The sequence below is a fragment of the Pezoporus wallicus genome, unplaced genomic scaffold (genome assembly GCF_028554395.1).
Source record: "Pezoporus wallicus isolate ANWC-B61680 ecotype Strahan unplaced genomic scaffold, APGP_CSIRO_Pwel_v1 contig_13480, whole genome shotgun sequence".
NCBI classification, from domain to species: Eukaryota; Metazoa; Chordata; class Aves; order Psittaciformes; family Psittacidae; genus Pezoporus; species Pezoporus wallicus.
The window spans coordinates 1,053,937-1,075,036 of NW_026641917.1; the positions used below are offsets into that span (position 1 = coordinate 1,053,937).

The 21,100-nt window shown below is 40.7% G+C and overlaps 1 protein-coding gene across 8 annotated transcripts in view; it reads right to left on the bottom strand.

Moving 5' to 3' along the window:
• Positions 1–21,100, bottom strand: part of ST3GAL3 (ST3 beta-galactoside alpha-2,3-sialyltransferase 3) — a 188,065-nt gene that overhangs the window by 64,105 nt on the left and 102,860 nt on the right. For all 8 annotated transcript variants that reach the window (XM_057425831.1, XM_057425832.1, XM_057425836.1 and 5 more), the window contains one exon: positions 9,304–9,398. In XM_057425831.1, the coding sequence (XP_057281814.1) occupies positions 9,304–9,398 (95 nt within the window). The remainder of the gene's footprint in view (positions 1–9,303; positions 9,399–21,100) is intronic.

Sequence of the window (21,100 nt, forward strand, 5' to 3'; positions counted from 1 at the left end):
TGCTGCTTCCTCTGTACTGTTCCTCCTGTTCATCCTCACAAGATTCAAGGCAGATGTTATCAATACTGAATCCTTCCTCCAGTGTGTAGTCAAACACTGATATTTAAATAGCAAGGGCAGTGCTGCCATCCCTGGGGCTGCGGATGTTAGCTGTCCTGTAGTGGCACACATCTCAGCAGCAGCTCCCTGGCAGTCCATTATTTCCTCTTAGCTCAAATAGCTCAATTTCTCTCAAAGAGAGAAAATTGTAATGCAGTGGCTCTGCTCACCTGAAACCATCCACATGGTAGGCATAAGAGCATAAGAATATAGTATACATACATATGTTTTGTATAGGGAGGAATGTTTGTGCTGTTTAATTCTAGTTGAAATATTAGGCAAGTGAACTTATGCCAACAGTAAAAATATATGGCTTTTATACAGCTCCTTCAAGTCAAAGGCTGTAAAGTAATATATATACACATATATAAACATATATGCATATACCTGAAGTCACCCTCTCAGGTCCTTCACCTATTCCTCTCATTTCTGAAAGCAGTAAATGTCTTTATACACTGAGAGAATAAAAATTACTGAAGGTCATAAGGCAAGTAAGTGCCCTTCAGTAAATGATAATTAGGAAGAGAATAAGGTCTTTGACTCCTACATAAGCCCTCTGCAAAGGTTTCAATCTTCAGATAGCTCTCTAGCTTACATGGTCTTTACATGGTTCTCCTACCATACTTTAATGATAAATCAATGGAAATGAACATCAATATCCTGCATTTTCACCCTCACTTTCTCCCATTAGTAAACAATGAACACATCACCAGGGCAAGCAATCTACTGCAGTTTTCTGCAGCCATAGTTTATTTTTCTTCCCTGTCATGGAGAATTTAGGTTACTGGGGAGAGTGGGAGATTATTTAACCCATTCATCTATCAACCGCTATGCACACACTATTACTATACAAACAAAGCCTCTCCACATTTCCTCCCATCCAGAGGAGTTGACTACATTTATCTAAGAATCCTGAGTTATCATAACATATCCTATCAGCTTTGCCTTACAACATCAGAAGATTCAAAAGCAGCTCAGGCCTGCATGATTTCTCTGAACACAAGTACGTCTTGACTTCAGGTTGACCCTGAAATTTTCAGACATTTAGAAAAACTAAAAGTAAATAGTTAGAAATTAAGCAGGCACTGACCACACAGTGAGAACCAGTGTAACTCCCAGTTCTAGCTTTTTTCTGTTATTTATGTGGAGGAGTGGAGACCTTCACTGTAAATGTCAACAACACTTCACACTGTTGTTTCTAACATATAAGCTTTTTGCTTGTATCATTAAAAAGACATGGGAGACCTAGAGACCTTTCCACTCCACAGGGCTTACTGCAGGCATCTCACAGGGTGTACCTTCTGCCTGCCTTGAAAGTAGGGAAATTGGGCTGATTATGCACTCTTGAGTGGCCAAGAGGTCAACATTTTTCAAGTTGTCCATACCAGCCATCTTTCTCAAAAATCAGAAAGTCTACATACCCTTATTGCCAGCAGCAAGTATTTCAATACCATGCATTAGGGTAAAGAAACAGTGTGCTGCTTCAGTCTCTCTAGCTAGAACTTCTTTTAGCAGCGCACTGGGCATCAGCTTTAACTTTTGGGAACACACTGACCAGAGTGAGGTTGATCGACATCCCTGAAGCATTCCAGTCTCATCTGCATACGGGTGCCTGTCCCACGATAACAGAATTCCACGTGTGTGTCAGGTTTGGGGGGCGAGTAAGCTAAACACATTGCTGTGGGTTAAACAAATTGCAATATTTACAAACAAGCTGCAAGCACAAACCCAGCGCATAATTATTTGGGGTTTTTTTACACTACCCAGAAGTTCACCTCTGTGTAAAGTTTCTTCTTCAGCATTTTCTTCCTTAAGATCCCACTCCATGCGGAAGCTTAGTAGTGATCTTTCATGGAAGGATTTACTGCCCAGCACAAGCACATGGACGCAAGTCCCACCACATATTCTGTTCTCCATCTCTCTCCCAGAAGGAACATGTCCAGCCTAGACACACATTATTGTATCTTAGTGAAGGTGGGAATTCACTGAGTACAGCAGGCATCAAAATGAGTCTGAAACTCCCTGCACCATTTTCTGTTATTGACCAGCTAAGCTTAAGAGGTCTCTGCAGGAGAAAGCAGCCACAAAGACTTCCAGACCTTAGAAACAACTGCAAACACATGAACTGGCTCTCAAGGACAGTTAACAACAAACTGCAGGAATTTGTCCCCAAATCACATTTGTGTGTAAACACAAGAGAATGGTTTCTTGAGGTTATTAGCCGTACCAGATTTGGGCAGTTTACTTGAGATACACCTTACTACTTAAAACTGACACTACTTCCAATATGCCAATACTTCCACTGATGACTTTTAATGGTATTAAAGCAAGAGGCATATGGTGTTGCATAGATACAAAACACAGAAGAAAAGAACAAAACAGGAAAACTGAAGATGCGTGGTACCTCCCTAACAATCTTAGGGAAACCTGGCATGTGTTAAATGTAAGCTCCAGAAAGCTCTTTAGGCCTTTTTTTATAACAAGATACAAATAAAATACGTAACAATTGGACACTTCATTTACATCGTAGTTTTGGAGCCTTCAGGGATTTTTTTTCCCAAGCTTTTCTTCACAACCAAAGAGTTTGTTTTTCCAGAATACAAGCTTAGTTCCCAACATAATCCCATGGCTTGGAAAGTTGGAACATCAATTTAAAAAATCAATTACTCTAAAAAATGGGCAACGTTTTGCATCAGCCATGCATTAACCATTTTGATCCAAACTTAAGTTTGATGCGCAGGAAGCAATAAAGCCTGTAGAAACAGGCTAATTCACGCCAAATGAAAATGGTCCTTGAAAGATTCACAATGTGCTGTTCAAAGACAAGCAGAAGCATAAACACAGTTGTTACGGAGGGCTGTTCTTACCCTTGTTTCTGCATTTTTGATGCCACTTCACAGATATCCAAGCGCTGTCTTCAAGGCCAAAAACCTCAGTAACTACTACAGTGATTTTTAATTCTGACCCTTGCAGGAGCATTAAGATGTGCACTTCAAATCATGACAGCCAGAGAAGACCTGCTCTTCTCTCTAGGAGGTAAGAGGAATAATATTCATGTTTCAACTGCACTTCGACACTTCTGGGAAGAACTCCAATATGAAGTCACCCAATTAACTGCAGACTTGGGGTTTGAGATCTCCTTAGGGCACCTTTCCCTTTTCAGTGGGTTGGGAGGAAGACTGTTCTTTAAGCACATTCAACAGCAAAGCATCAATTTTGACTGAAATAAGGGACTGCATCGGAGGATTGTACTTTCATCAAGAGAGCTCAAGAGTGAGAGTTGATTTAACTTCAAAATTCACAATAACTTCCCTTTAGACATTAGAGGCTTTATTCAGTAACGAAAAGCCGATCCTCTACCTCTTCTGAAACTTCTGATTTTTTTTTCCCTTCAAACCTCTCATTTAATTTCTTGAGGCTATAACATCAGCTAGATTCCCTGGGGAAACAGCCACATTTTTATAGCTATATTCCCATGTAATAATGGTAACTATTACCAATTTTGGTCAAATGTAAAATTCTAGTGGAAACTAGTTCAAAAATCTGCCTCAAACTCAAGAAGAAACAACAATCTTGTATTAATACCTACTCTGAGCAGAACTAAAGGCTATACATGCTTGTGCTTGCTTGTTTGTTAAAGTAAGAACACAAAAAGAGTAACAAAAAATGCTCACAGTAGGAAAACCATCTGTACAACACAGTACAATTAACACAATAAAGACAAGGTTGGAGAATTAAAAGCAGAAAAGAGACACTTCATGATCAAGCACGCCCAGTCAAATGTAGTGAAGGTGTCTGCATGTGATACTCCAGCCTCTATAAAGGGCTGGAAGAAGAGGTTGGAAAAGCCTTACTTTTCTGATAGTTTTTCTTTGAGTCAGCTGTAAATATCCATTGTGATGTCTGAGTGACTATGTTTTCTCAGAGATAAAGCATTACTCATGCCAAGAAAGTTTATGTGGAAGAAAAAGCTATGCAAGAAAAACACACTTGAAAAGAGAATTTTTTCCTGATAACATTTTGATATGCCAAATTTTGCACGCCTGAAAATTCAACATTTTCTCTGAAGATGAATGACCTTTTCCCCATGAGACTAATGAAACCACTGTTAAGCAGCACTGAACCACGGTTCTTCCCAGAAGCACTAACACAAAAGAAAACATCCAAATAAAACCAAGTACAAGCACAATTAACCATTGCACAATGCATCTATTAGCATTGGTGCTCTGGGCAAAGACTTGATTTCTTTGTCATCAAATGTGTCACCACTTCCAGATGCCCCTCTTGTATCAGATGAAAAGATGAAGTCTCCTGGCCAGTATGTACATACTATGTTTGATAAAACTGTAGCACTTAAACACAGAATCATAGAATCAACTAGGTTGGAAAAGACCTTTAAGATCATCAAGTCCAACCTTTACCCCAGCACTGCCAAGTCCACCACTAAACCATGTCACTAAAGACCTCATCTATACAGTTTTTGAACACATTCCAGAGATGGTTCTTTATATTCTCGTATCACCACAGGGGACAAATTGCTTCCTAGATTCCTGGTGAGAGGCAAATTTTAAGATGGTGATAAGAGAGTCACTCCCTAAGAAATGAATATCACAATTGATAACAAACTGATTCAGGGCCTCTCTGCTTAAAACAATCTGAAAGGAACAAAGATAGAAGTGAAGACCTATAATTACTGCTAAGCAATGACACAATGACTGACTAACTGCATGGAATAGATATTACATGATCATGTCTGTTCAGTTTTTTTGTGTATGCTGTGCCATATGTTTTCACTTAAGTTCAAAAAAAGCTGCAGCAACTCAACTCTCCCATCCTCATCACACAGAGAGGATGCCAGATACTAGCTACTTTTCCTTAGAAAAGCCTTTTATATTCTTTAAGCCACATATACTGAGAAATTCTATTAATAGTCAGGTATTTCTCCAGTCTTGTTTGTTGTCCTTCTCCTAATAACTCTTTCCTTTTGCTATAGCTACAGAGGTAAATTCAGGGAGGAGGCCCTCTGGGATTAATAATCTCAGTAATGCTATAAACAATTTTTCCATTTCTTATTCATTGACAAATTTAACCCTAAAAGCAGTGCACATGCTAGACAATCTCTGCAACAATATGTACAACATGTGCATATTCATACCTCCATAAGTTACGCTGATAGAAACACTGCTATAAAAGGGTGCAAATACAAAAGAAGACATTTCAATTTCAATAAAAAGGAAACAATCTTAATGCAACTCATTCAAGAGCCTGAGATTGCTGCAGTCTCCTTGATCTGAAGTGTAAAAGCTGCAGGAGTAAGCCTGGTGGGTGCTGGGGGAGAAGAATTCCTACAAGCAAATTAGACCCTCACAAATGGTGAAATGTGAGAGGCACTCCAACATCCCAGTTAATGCCGAAACAATAGCCTGGGACATAGGAGGGTACTTGGCAGCCTGAGCTGTCCCCCACAGGACATCTTGACATTTGTAGCTTTTGGAGTTCCAACCTTCTGTTACAGTTTGGTCTTCTCAACAACTTAAGGTTGACTAATTTCATTGTGTTCCTGAATGACATCCCCCTGCTCTGGCTACATACACACTAATAAACAAATCAGCAGCAGGGCATAGGCCCACACTCTTCTACATGAACCTGCACTATTAAAACATTAGCACAGTCCCTGATGGTTTTCAGCAGGGCCAAATATCCTCCCCTCAATAATTCTCACGCATTCATAAGGTCACAAGCTAATTCAGGCCAGTGACCTTTCTTGATAGGAAGCTTGGATATAGCCACCCTCTTGGAGGGGGCGGGCAGGGAGTGAACCTGTTTGAACAATGAGCTCAATTGCCTTAAGGACCAGAGGATAGCCATTTTATTTATTAATAGAGATGGAGTTATCATTTCCGAGTGCTCACAGTGGCACAACCCATTTCCAGATTCTGTCAAGTCACATAGTAGGAGAGGAGACAGCAAGCTCAAAGAGGCACTAACAATCTCATTTTTTAAAGTAAGTGCAGTCTTCATCTATTTCTAATACCTTGTAGAGGTTACTAAGAGACCACTGTTCAAAAAGAATTTGTAAAAGACTTCCCAGTATGTGCCTCATCTCAGAGAGTCCTGCTCATAAAGTAGTAGGGTCACCACATGCTTATTCCTGCGCTTCTTTAGCAGACAAGTAATCACTAAGGTGGTTAACTAATGATAACAGCAGTTTTCAATCTGTTATGAGATGTGCGTTATTCCTACAGCAACAGTCTGTTTCAGAACCACCATCGTGTCGGGCAAAGTCTATAAAAACTTTCATGTTCAGAACCATATTCACCTTGAGGGCTTTTACACGCAAATGCTCTTGGAGAGAGTGGAGGACGCTGGTCATCAAACCCCACAGCATGGGCTAATGGCCAAACCAGAAAATGACCAGTGGACAAAAGTAGCAATCATTCTTTTATAAAGAAACATTGTTAAGCTTTCTATGCTATATTGAGTACTTTTAAGCATCTGAAGATGGAATAACTGTCTTTACAATCACATTATTTTTGAAGAACATGAAGATCCCTGATGAACTGCGTCAAAACGATCAGCGCACTGCCTTCTCCTCGGTATGATCACCTTTAAACAGCAGTAGACCTGCCCTGAAAATTTCTGAGCCACTTCTACTCTTTTACATGTAATTTATACAGACGTGTTACTCCAAATTAGTGCAGCTCAGTAGACAATGCTCCTCAAAAGCTGCTTTCCCCTAAAGATTGCAATTTTGAAATTTTCTTTCTTGGACCAGTAAACAGCAAATGATGGATGAAAAAAGGATTTATCTCATTTTTTTTCAGAGACAAAGCAAAGGAAAAATTAGCTGAAAGTCTGAAGAACAGAGAGAAACTTGAACTAGGAAAGCAGAAATGGTGTATTAGCCTCTGAGCTCTCAAGAAATTCTTGATTTCATAACTTTAGCATTTTCAAGCTACCACAGATAAGTTTCTAGAAGTTTCTTGGAACATGCATCATTACTGAAAGTGAGCTCATCTTTTAGCTCTATTTCACACACACACAAAAAGAAAAAAAAGTCCATTTTGCACTTGGACTAGATCACAGTGTCTCAAAAACACTGGGTGATATTCACTGCAGTTCTCAGGGTAATCTTCCTATTACCAACCCAGCTGCAGTCAGTATCTATAAACACCGACCGCCTTTCCCAGTATGATGCACGTCAGAAATCCCAGCTGATGGTGTCACGGGGCTTCATAATGCACAAAGAAGAACTTCTGCCCCATCTGTTTCAACACAGGCATCTCGCTACACTTTCTCAGCCACCCTGACTACTCTTTTTCCCATGCACATCTCAGCTCTGATAGTCTTCATCTCGCACCAGCACGTGACTGAGCTCCATGCTGCCTGCCTGGATCAGTTGTTTGGATATCATTAGATTGCCCTGACTGAAAGCCCTAATGAGGTGCTGATCCCATCATCCAATCACTCAGCTGAGCCCGAATGCATCCCGTGGGACAGCCAGAAAAGACTGATGCAAGAATTCCAAGTGATGTGTAACATGAAAGGGCGCCATTCGCATCACTAGGACTCACAGCCTGTCAGCACAGCCATTAGAAATCCTGGGCTACAGAGATTTATAATTCAACCCTCCCACACACAGAACTTGCTCCAGACTTAAACTTGGCACAAAATTCAGTCCCAGGAGGGCATTAAAAAAAATAACCCATTCAACGGTTTCCATCCCATGGCTTCAGCTCACAGCCATTTAAATAATGGCAATTTCTCATTTCTCTTTTTAACTGAGGAAATCCAATACAAAACATCAGATTTACATAACATTGCGGTGGTGATACAAGCTGGCACCAAACCCAGGGAGAAGGCTGCCAGAGCCATTCCGTCATCCCCTTTTTCGGTGAATTTCTCCATTTGGATTCAGTTTAACAGAACGATTTTTATTAGGTCTAGCTTACATCATCTTTAATCTGCAACTCCCACCTCCACGTTGGTCAGGCAGCTTGCCCTAGCTTTGTACACCTTGCGTGTCTCCTAGAAGGGCACAAGCCCAGCTATGGCCAACACAGCCTTCCACTTGTGCTGCCACTGTTATTTCCCTGTTGCAAACTGCTGGCTGATTTAGAGGACAGCAATTAGTTGCCTATTGAGCTGCGAAAGACTGACTGGACAAGGAAAGGACATACACAAAACAAAGAAGGGAATTGATGCAAGCCAAGAGAAATTTGTCAGTAGATCCTTTGATTTGATCAGAGATTGTTCTGACAACACCTGCTTCCAGGGAGAGATACAGACCCAAGCCTACTGTGGCTGCAGTTCTTTCTCTAGCAGGTATTTAAATTCCCATGGGGGCCATCTGTAATCTTGAATGTGTCACTGGGAAAAAAACCTTGGAGGTTGATGCAATGCCATGAGCACTTTTCAATAAATATATCAGACTTCAGGAAGTCTGCAGCAGTTCACTGCAGTGAACATAAGCCTTCTCCTCCACCACTACACTCACTCAGAGAGGCCACTGGTAGCACCTGCAAAACATATCTTCTGCTGGGTGGTCTACTGGCTCCCACCTCATCACTACCAGCACCACTCATGCTCTCCCCATGGCATACTTGAGACACAGACCTTGCTGCCACACTTCAGACATGTCCAGTCCCCAGAGGACAGGGCATATTACAAGTCATCATCAAAGCATCTGAACAGATTTTTCCTATTTGTTATACAAGTCAACAAATAGCACAACTATAAAATAATTACATGACCAAATGCTATAAAAAAAAAAAAATGAAGGTTTGTATCAGTGGTCAAACCTAAGGCTCTAACACTCAGGAAGAGGAGTCCTTCCTCTTTTTTAGAGGATTACTGATTTAACAGTACTTTAAATCAGTTTGGACTTTCTGTTACAGTCAGCAAAGATGCTACGGCAGTCAGAGTCAAAATGCTTCTGCCAGAATATGGTGGTAGGCCTAAATTACCATTGTTGCACTGATTCTCCCCATGTAATCATCACCCCTAAGACCAGCCTCTGAGGTCTATGTTCCAGCTGTGAAAACCCTTCTGTGTTTCTGAGAGCTACATGTACAATATTTTTCTCAAATAGGAGAAAAAACCCAAGCCAAAGGGACCACCTGTACTTTCAAAATGGAAGAACAAGATGGGGCAAGTATCTGCAAAACTACCTTCTTTTCCAACAACTTCACAGTTTTCTCATACCTTGTCCTTTAATTCCAAAGGGGGGTACAAAGTCCCTGATACGAGCCCATTTCCTGAAGGAATCATCCAAGAACATTGGTGCCGGCTTCGAGAACCTGAGAAAACCAAAATGAGAGAGAAATTAACTCCCGAAGTATAAACGATAAATTTCTGTAGGGAGGTTGAGAGAATCCATTCCTAAGTGCTGATTCTACATTCTCATTGGCAAAAATATGAAGGATTTTACTTTTACTCAAGAAATCTGTCAGGATTTGTGCCATGAGAATACCCAAATCACTCAAGTTGTGAGCCTGGCAATCACTTCCACTCAACAACTTAGAACTTCTCCACTATTGTCTGGCTATTAATTTAGATACAGTAAGTTGTAAATTGCAACCAGACTTTAGGCCATTTAACTTTCAGATTTGTGAGAACGAGCCAATTTATGTGCTGTCTATAAGAATATCTGAGGAAGGGGTGTGGAGTTGCCTTTATATTGTTGATTACATTCATGTGTGCTGCTCTGCGCAGGTGTGAATGCATGTGGAGAGCAAGGCTGGGGTTATCTGCTCTCATGGCTGCTTCTGCCTCAATCATGCACACACAGAGCAGTCACTGTAACACACGCAAGAAAGGAAACATTTCAGGAGATCATGATGCAGCACTCAGTTTACAGAGAAGGGAAATTCAGTACAGATGTAGGTGTTTTCTTCTGCATTCATTATCATATAAATGACTCAAGAGAGGTCCTTGCCAAACCAAACAGTTGTGATTTATCCAAAATCACTTACAAAGGAAGAGAACTAGTCCTTCTTAACCATGTCATTATGAGAATACATTATCCTAATTACACCCTCAACAGACAAACACAGCAGCTACTAAAAATGTGTCTTTTCTAGAAACAATTAGTACAGTGGCCAGATAGAAGGAAATGATTCGCAAGAGAAACTGCAAAAATATCAACTTTCACATGGAATCATTTTCGAGTATGAAGATCATTGCTAGAAAATATGCTAATACTATGTTCATTCAATCATATCAAAACAGTAGGAGGGATGCTCTGGATCAAAATCAATCACACTGTGCTATGAAAATGAAGAAAGGAATGTACTTACTGCATGTTCAGAGCCAGAGAGTACATCTCCACTACAACCACACTGCAAGTGCAAGGTACAGGTGTCTAAAATAAGGACAGCCTGACTAACCTAGGTACTATAACAGGATAGATGTAATGCATTGATTTAACCCTCCCTCGAGGCTGTTTTTGCACTGAGTGTGCAACTCCATGGTACTGCAATCAGATAACTTTTGGACTTGAACTACCTGATTTAAGATAAACTCACCTGCACTACGCCACAGCCAAGTACAGAGCAACAATTTCAGACAGCAGCACAGTGACGAAAGGATGGAATAAATTCCAAATTACAAACTGCTTGAAGTATAGTTCTATCACAGATGCCCAGTAAATCAGAGCTTGGGAGGGGAAAGAAAGACCAACGGTATTTAACAGAATAAGAAGACTCAAAGCCAGCCATGCATAGCACTTCACATCCACTCATGCAATCTTTAATAAGATAATCTATAACTGTAAGGGCAGGATGAACAGATTACATAGCTGATCCAGAAGGAAAGAAATGTTTTCCAGAGCTGAGGATACTAAAGGATCTATGTAGATTTGCCTGGGAAAAAGTGGGAAAGATGCGTTAAATATATTTGAGCTCCTGACGATCTTAAGTAAAACCACCAATACCTGAAGGTCTATTTAAAACCAAACCAAACAACAAACCAACCAACCCCAGGATACAATAATAGTCTGAAAATATCCTAAAAACTTCAATAACCTGACAAATTTGTTCAGCATTTTTTCAAGCACCTTGCTGCACTTAAGTATAAGCATTTTGTTATACTCAGGGGTCTCCAAGGAGGGCCACAAGGATGATCAGGGGACTGGAGCACCTCCTGTATGAAGACAGGCTGAGGAAGTTGGGGCTGTTCAGCCTGGAGAAGAGAAGGCTGCGCAGAGACGTCATAGCAGCCTTCCAGTATCTGAAGGGGTCCTATAGGGATGCTGAGGAGGGACCCTTCATTAGGGACTGTAGTGATAGGACAAGGGGTTAAAACTTAAACACGGGAAGTTTAGATTAGATATAAGGAGGAAGTTCTTTACTGTAAGGGTGATGAAGCACTGGAATAGGTTGACCAGGGAGGTTGTGAATGCTCCATCCCTGGCGGTGTTCAAGGCCAGGCTGGACAGAGCCTTGGGTGATATGGTTTAGTGTGAGGTGTTCCTGCCCATGGCAGGGGGGTAGGAACTTGATGATCTCAGGGTCCTTTCCAACCCTAACTATTCTATGATTCTATGACTTATCTCCACCTTCTTCCAGAATCAATATGAGGAATCTTTGAAGGATTCTCCTACAATGCAAGAGCTTTTATAACCTGAATGGCTACAGCACAGATGTTCACAGCTCTTCCTTTACAGCTACCACTTGAAATAATAGCACAGGCCAGAAGCCAGGCCCCACAGAACGTTCCCCTTTCTCCCTAAGCAGCAGCTGCAGTGAAGAATGATTGTAAGGCCTGGCAGTGACCAGCACCTTTGGGCTGGTTTGTTAGGTCACAAAGCTGCTCTGGTTGCTGCTGTGACATGTGGTCTTCAGGAAGAACTTGGATCAGAAAATACATATATGAACAAGTTTCATTCTCCTCTCAAGAATCAAGAAGATTCCCTACAATACTGCTACAAAGTAGTGCAATGTAAATAAAAAAATATAGACAGTTCACCTTTTCAAAGAGCATGAGAAAGGTGGTACATGCTGTAAGGTGAGGCCTAACTCAACTCAGAAGTTGGTATTATTTATAGATGCAATTAACTCTCCTGTTTGCAAGTCAGACAGCAGAATAAGCTAGTTTATTGTCCTATGGAGTATGGAGTGTCTGTCCCTAACGCAGATTCCCCCTCACAACGTGCCTGGTTAAACTAGAAGGAAAGTCAGATCCTCCTGGGACTCCCTGGAGTCCCCCAGATCACGTGAAGCACTAGCAGGACTGATCTCATGCTCTGTGGTGTCCCTTCTGCATCTGATGACCAGGGGACCAAAGTGATGTCCAAAAAGAGGGGTGAAGTGACCATTGGCCTTTTTACTGTATTTACTACAAGTAAACGTAAGGATTTTTTTTTTTAGCAAAGAACACAATATAGCCTTGGACCACCTATTGTTATATTTAACGCTAATGTACACACAGGTAAGGAAACTGATTTTTGATTCATACTTCTGCTTCATTTAAGAGGGGGGAGGAACAGTTTTGGGGGAAATATTATATCCATATGGGGAAAAAAGGAGCAAATTAGAGGATATTTAGCTCCCATAAATCTTGAAGGTAATTCCATTTGGGAAATGTTAAGAAATCATGAATGCCGTAAGCTCATGCATGATCTATGAAAAGCACTTTGCCACCTCAATAAATCAGAGCGGGCAGAACCGATGTCCAGCAGTGACAGGGAAATACTGTCTGCCAGACCTCTCCAGGAGCATGGCTGCTCTGCCTTGGCTATGAAGCCCATCTGGCATATTCTAGGGTCCTTCAGGACATACCAGGATATGCCTCAAACAGGCCATGGGAATGCTTTCTGCAGAGCACCTAAAATACATTCCAAGGAATATGTGGGAGTTTGTCAAACAGAAAAAGTAAATGTTTCTGAATGATGTTAAATGTTGTATCCACTGAGCAGCTTGCATACATGATGCTGCACTTTATCCAAGTCATCTGTCATGGCTTCCTAAGGGCAGGTTAGCTCCACCTACAACCACAGCTGCAGACCTGAAATAGGCTTGTGCTCTATGTCCAAACAGCACATCAAAGGAGAGTTTTGATTCTTCAGACTTAAATTTTAGGCTTTTCCTGTCTACAACACCCCAAATTCCAGAACAGACATAATGCAACCTCATAGCACATGACAGCCTTGAAAAGATGAGATATTTGGGTGGCTGTGGCACATGCTGCATGATTTGGGAGAGAAATGCCAAGCATTTAGATCTCTAGTTTGAATGGCAACTCTGATAAAACAACAAAATACATCTAAACAGACTAAACGCTGGATATATTCATTACAAATTACAGTCTAGATGTCTCCCAGCTCTCAAGTGTGTGTTCTTTATATAAAGACATTAGTAAAATCTCTAACACAATTTGTCACTGCGCACTGCGAAAGGAAGAGCACTGCCAGAAAACTATTCTTTAACAGGAATCTATGTGGACAAGGAAGTAGACAGATATTTGTGCCTACGGGATTCCAGCATACACAACAAAAAATTATGTTTCCAGTTATTTTCTCCACAGTAAGTAAGAAGATTTGTGACCCCAAACCATTTCTACCTGGAAGGTTGAACAGAAGCTTCTCAGCCAAGTTTTCTAACCATTTCCATTCTGCTCTTGATACAAAGATCCATTCACAGCTACCCCTCTTTGACATGTGCTGAGGCATTCAACATCAGCAGCACTAACTTCCCACAGCATCTTGCAAATTCTAGATTAGTGCCTCCACTATTCATTATTGAACAATTTCAGACATTTAAATCTTGACTGGAATATGCTCCTTACTCCTACCTGCTGCTTTCAAAGCAATTAATACATAAATGTGTAGAAGAGAATATACCTGACCAGAAAGAAAGCAAAATAAACTGATTGATAGTCTTTAGCTTTAATAAGGAGGAGGAAGATAAGGCCAAGTCCCTGAAAGAGTAGAGGAGATGCAGCATCATGTTTCTACAAATTATGACATTAAGTAAAGGCAGATTGGCAGCCACTAAGCTCCACTGTGGGCTTATTTCTCAGGTATTTCCTCCCCATTTCCCCTTCCCTCCCCTTTTAAGCCACCCTGCCCATTTATTTCATTCTTAGGGAGAATCAGCAGCAATGGAAAACTGGAAGCTGAAGGAAAAAACCCAGATGGTGCTGGAGCCCAATATTGTACATAACCTGCACATCACAGTTCTAAAAGGGCATTAAAAAAACCCACCAACCCTCCCCCCTCAAGAATGACTTATTTGTTCTGGTGTGACTCCTTTCTTGTGTTTGCTTATGCTCAAAAGCATCCATGGTTAGACACAAGGCACAAAATCTACCGATTTTGTCAATAAAATGGCCAAAGCACTCTAGCACTGAATAATTAGCTCTGAGAGCAGCATTTATAAAAACATGGAGAGAAAACCCAAAACAACCTTTTCTTTTTTCCCTAGTTAAGACTTAGACGTATGTTCTCTCCCTTGCCTCCCTTTCTCTGGGGAGCAGCATGGTATGATAGCATAAGGAGTGAGGAGGTTTGTGATGCCCTGATTTCACATTTCTCATTGACATTAATCCTCTGTCAAAAATCCAAGCAGCTCAAAGATTCCTCAAGCAGCTGAAAAATTGAAGAAACCACATTAATAAGGATTAACCCCATCCTATAACAAAAATATTTCTTTTCCTAAATCAGCAAACAAAGGAGCCAAACCACAGATGGCTGCAAGAAGAAAATCTACCTTAACATAGAGATCAGGCCAAAAATTAAGTTGATCTTAGCAAACTGCATATATGGGCTAAAATAAAATCAAAGGCTGGACTAGATGATCTCCAAAGGTCCCTTCCAACCTGAACAATTCTGTGATTCTTGTGAATATGGTAAAGGCAACTTAGCACTGAGGAATGGTTGGTCAGTGCACCCTACCACTGCCATTTCATACCCCTTGTTCTTCTTTTGGAAGAGACACTGAGACACTGATCCCTATCCATCTTCTTCCATGCTATTCCTGCCTATAGATCCTGAGTGAACCTACAGTTATTCCTTTCAGGCTGAAAAGTCCTCAACAACTTAACCATTCTCTGTATAGATGCCACTGAATTAGGCAGCAGTACAACACCGCTTTGCTTTGTTCCCTGCCCTTTCCCAATAACTCTACCATTGGCTTTTGTCTGTTATTGAGCTGGTGTAACCACTTGTTCCTTTGCAGCTCTGCAAGAAGGACCATGAGATGTAAACCACAGTTATTCTGATAGGAGAAGAGAGTAAATGCCACAGCCACTGAAAAAAAATTACTTTATTCCATAAGCAAAGAAAAGGAAGGGGCAGGTAATATTCATTGACCATAAAACACTCTACCCACCCACAAGCCATGTAGCAGTTACCCCAGTCTCCTCTCCTGGGCATGAGTGCTCTGTATTTTCAAGGCACTCTGGAGCACCATCAGCCTTCTTGCCCTCTCTGCTCTCCATCACCTAGTAGGTTGTTTAAACTCAGTGTTGCAGAAATTTCCCCATTGCCTGCTCACTGCTCTATTTAGAGCCAGACCAGCTGCTCCAACATATCTTAAAGGGCCTCCATACCCCGCACTGTGGTTCATACACAGAACATTGTCATGCTTTTGCAGAAAAGATAAACATCCTATCATAACTGAAAAATGTAACTATCACAGCTGTAAAACCCGTTAAGTATTTCACTTTATTCAAGATCTGATAACATCAGTTTAAGGACCATGTCTGGTTCTGGGCCCCATGCAAAAAAACTGTGAACAAACTGGAAAAACGATGTAGGAAAGCTGTGAAAAAGATCTAAAGTCTAGAAAATGTGATGTCTGAGGACAGCTAGAAAGAAATTAATTGTTTTAGTCTAAAGAAGAGAAAACTGAAAGAAGACAGAATAAGCCGTTAAATATTACAAGGCTGCTGCAAAAGAGAAAGGTAATATCTCCATATCCCTGGCAAATAGAAGTAGTAGCCCTCGGCCTAAAATGCAGCAAAGGAAACTTAAATTAAGCATTAGTAAGAGGTTTCTTATGCTTAGCATTACTGCACATTGAAATCTATTGCCTGGACATGGGTTACAGAACTTGCATCACCTACAATGGTTTCTGATTTTATTGTCTTATTTTTAAGAACAGGTTTACATCTATTTAGCACAGGTTATCCGCAGCTGTGTCTGCTTTTCAGAGGGAAAATGAAACAGATGAAGTTTTGAAGCTCTGCAAAGGTCTTCTTTTAAAATCATTTTTACACTGCACTGACATTGCTAGGAGGTGACCATATACCAAAGCTACAGTCTGCTGCAGTTGGGAATCAAGAGCTTCAGATTCCTTGTGCTTTTTATGTATTTACCTTCGTATACGGTAATCAAATTGCACTACAAACACAACTGTAGACAAGCAGCACATGGATTTTGCAAGCTTGTTGCCTGCCAAAACTGCTTTCTGTTTGTACCCTGCATCTTTGTGATAAACAGGAAGACACGTAAAGTTTAACCTTTCTGCAGTCATTAACATCTTGGGCTTACGCACCACCAACACACAAAATCAAAGACTAATTTAATATCAGCTCAGTCCTTCCTGGTAGCTGACTATGTTCTGACAGGCATGAAGTCCAACAGGGTACCCTGAACAGCTTACCTATACAATGCAAATAATCTTTATGGGAACTGGAAAGTTTTGAGATAAACTGTAAATATTAGAAACACAAAATCAGTTCGCCTTCTTTAATGAAATCCTCAGACTTTCCTACTGATTCTCCAAACATTTCAGACAAAATCCACAGATGCACACACAAAAATAACAAGAAGCTTGGTTTAAAGGTTGGCTTCCTTTTGGGAAAGAAAAAAAAAAAGCTATAAAATTCAGACAAGGCAGAAACTCTGTCCTGACCTGCCTCACGGTGCAGCATATAAGACAACGTGCAAAATTTGCCGTTGTTCACCGAACCCTCTAATACCAAAACACAATTATGCAAGGGTGAAAAGCTGACTTCTAGACAATGTAGAATGATGTTAGTTTAAAAGCAAGTCTCCTAACATCATTTCAATGTCATAGTTTGTTTTTCATGGGTTATTGTCAAAGATGTAAGATTGAATTACAGCTAGTTTTTCCTACCAAAAGCCAGGTGGGGTGTTCAAGCCTCTGAGGGAGCACTGAGCCAAACAGACGTGATTACATGGTATTTGGAAACATGATGAAGGTGAGCAAAAAGCAGATCGTAATTACTGCCTGAGTTTTCAAAGCCTCCCGTGCAAATAAAAAATGAGATCAGGAGAAAAGGAGAAAAGGTCCAATCCTTCTCCCTGCAGAAAGTGTTAGCTCACACAGAAGATGCCAGCCAGCAATTCTGACAGTTGGCCAAAGTTTAGCAGAATTTTGCTCCTGCTCACATTCTGCTGGGTCAGGAAGGAGACTGCTGTTTCTAATGAAAAAGGAGAGCAGTCATCTAGGCTAATTGCTGCTGTGCAATGTTGCACTCCCAAAAGGCAGGGTATCTGATTTTTCTGGTGAAGATCTAACATACATTCCAGACGACTGCAGATGATGGGGCAGTTTCCATCACTGACCTGTTCTCTTTCTTTCTTTATCTCTAAATATAGCTCTTCTTTAACCAGTCTGTTAAAAAGCAGTGATTGCCCTTTGCTTCCATAAAACTATCTCTTTATTCTACTTGCAGAGAAAAGCTAATCCACAACCACGCCATTGTCAGCAACCCTCCCACCCACTGCTCATCCCTGCCACCACTGGCATGTTTCACTGTCCTGAGATGCCGGCAATCTTATGATAGAGCACAACAAATTGCGCTTCACTGTTTCAAAACCCTCTGACCCCGTTTCCTCCTAAGACATTACTTAATGTCTGTATCTATCTTGAGGGTATCCTACTATATCAGTCAAATTTTCAGATTTCAAAGTATTGAAGGGAAGAGTGAAATTTTTAGTGGCTTTCATAACAAGCACTAATGCCACTGCAGAAGGAGCCTGGAATACTTAATTCCTCCATCTAGAACAAAAAACACATATAATTTCTGTGTACGGATGTCACGAAAGCTGAAAAGAAATTGGTACATCTGTAAGGCACAATGGGCACAATGATGGTACCATCAGCTAAACCAGAAATGCAGATATTGTTTGGCATGGACAAGCACAAGCACAGAACAGATGTGACTGCTCTGTCAACATCCAGCATATGGAAACAAATAGGCACAAAAGACAAATGAGTATGACCTGATCATGGTACAGCCAGCTGAAGACAAAAATAAGGTCATTAACCCATTTAAAATGGGTAAGCTCCAAAACAGCCTTGTGATGGAAGCCAAGGAAGACAGGAAAGTGCAAAACAAATGACTTGAGGTGAAGCCTGGTCAGCTTATGGAAGAGGCTGGATGATTTGGTGTCTGCATAAGCAGGGGACTAGACCTTGTAATTCGTTCAGTTCCTGAATGCCTGATGTTCCTTCACCTCTGGCATACTGCTCCAGGTCAAAAATCTGCTTGGGGAAATTTTCCTGCTTAAGTCTTACTAGAGTGAGGACGCTGGCAGAAGAAAGGTCAATGTTTCAAGCATCTTTACTGAAAGAAAAAAGGTTGTTCTGAAAGAAAAGTCTTTATTTTTTTTAAGGTTCAGACACTTCCAGAATGATCAATGCCATTCCAGAACCTAGACAAAAACTTCCTGTTAAGATTACATGGAAATTATTAATCTGCTGTGAAGTACACACCTTAGCATCAACAGAGGTCTTGTCAGCTCTTCTGATTTTCTTACGTGTAGTGCAATATTCTGGAAAGTTGTATGGGATGCAGTTCCTCTTATCACACTCCTGGGAGAACCTCAGTTTTCACGTTAAAATATTTTCCTAGCCTTACAGTTGAAATGAGACCTCAATAACTAATAAAGGCTCAGAAACCTGAGGAAGAATAAAAAGAAACCCTTATTTTTAAACTGCATGCATTTGCTGTCCTGACTCATTATTACTGAATATTTGTAGGTTGCAGTTCTCATCAATGCAAGTCCCTACAGTGACTTTAAGGTGTTTCAGAGAAAGCCTCCCCAATGAAAATGCAGGCAAAAGACAAGTCTGCTTTCAGACACAAACAGGAAATGAAAGCAAAACAGTAAAAGTAAGGGAAAAAAAGTCTGTAGAAGCCATTGCATCAACAGTTGCCTCCAGCGCATAAGACAGGCAGTAATTAAATGCAAAGAAATAAAGACAAGAAATAAATTGTTCAGCTTCATTGAGCACTAAATAAACTGATGCTTAAAGACAATCATACAGATAGTCCACTGTGATGTTTCTTAGAATTTTCTGTCAGATATTTTCAAAAGTTTTTTTTTTCTAAGTCATGACAATCTGAGTTTACCACAAAAACTGGCAGAGCAATGACAATACCAAATCGAGTGACAGTTCTGTTGAGAAAACAGGAAGAGACGAACTAGAAACAAGCATAAAATCTGCAGCAAAAGGGACTGGAAGCATGGGCAATGCTGGGCAAGCACAGCTCTCTCTGAACATTTTGAAACTGGACAAGGCTTTTTGGCTGGAATCCACACCATAATTTGCACCATTCAGAAGATGGACATCCTTATTAAAAAGCCAAAACGGTGAGGGTGGAAATGTTCTCCATTGCACAAATTCCTAATGCCTAAACAATTTACCTTGGCATGCTCCTTCTTGTAGGAAGTTGTTCAAGAAACAGTTGTGTGGTTTTCAAGCTTGTCTAGTAGTCAAAGCAGTGTAATTCATCTGACCAGAGAATAAGCTTTTTTTACTTACACCAAGTGAAAGAGGATAATGATAATGCAGCTTTAGGTGCTCCCAGGTACTGACATGTGATGTGCATTTGTACAATGTATACAAAAAAAATTAAAATAATAATCGTTACCATCAGAATCTATTACCACTTACTGAAAAACAGTTACAGACAGATTACAAAGCTGCTATTAATGAGATCCATATCACTCCCAATGGGAAAAAATCCAGATGTGTTTCTATTACTCTGCTGTACAATAGACTTCACATTGTAGTGCAGGGCGAACTTGGGGCAGCCAGTTGTTGCAATTTAAGGTTCAGACAGAGGCTTTTTTCTTCCTTTAACCAGATGCAAAACCCTCCAAGGATTTTGTTTTTTTGCATCTCACAGGCTCTGACTGGGAACCTACACACAAAAAAAGGCCAAAACATATACGCCAAATAGAAAGCGTGTTTGTCAGAGGGGTCTTTTCCTCCCTGGTGCCAGTGTGAGCAGGTCCTTTTATAACTGGAGAGAATGTTTGATATGTAAGACACAGACCCTGTACCCAGTTTAATGTAATTCTTTATCTCTTCTTTCACCTTGTTAATTCCAGACCTTAGCCCAAGAATGATCTGCAAAGCAACATGAATTAAAATCTTCCAGATAATATCAGCACTGTTTAATATAAGCCTCTCTCCTTTGGCGCCATGGTTTTAAAAATACACAAGTATTTTAACAAAACAAGGGTAAGACACCAAGCTTGTAAAACCTCTTTCTGGGTTCTGCTTCCAGAGATAAGCCACAGAGACTAGACACTGAAGAAAGTTTCCATGTAAGAGGCCACCTGACAAAATCAAAAGGATTTACTGACTCAAAGAGCAAGTGGGTACAGTGGAAAGAACTGCAAACAGTAGACAGCACAGACAGCTATATCCTTTCTTCATTATCCCACACAGAAAGTGTCTGGTTTGAGTTAAGAGACTGGGAAGGGAAGAAGAGACGGGAGATGCGACTTGACAACTCTGACAAAGAAAAGGACCATGAACCACGCTGCCTTTTGCTGTCCTACTTGCAAAACAGGTGCCAAAAAATTAAGACCTATCGTTCCAGCCAGAGCGCTTACTGTCCTCCTCCTACCAGGATCCTCCTATGCTCTGTTGTATCCCCAAGTCGAAGTTCAACATGAATCTGGCAAGAAACTGTACAGCAACAACAGCATCCACATCAGTAATTTCAAAAGACTTTGCTGCAAGACTTGATGGATACCTGAAGCACAAGGTAAGTTCTCAAAAGCTTGCTCTCC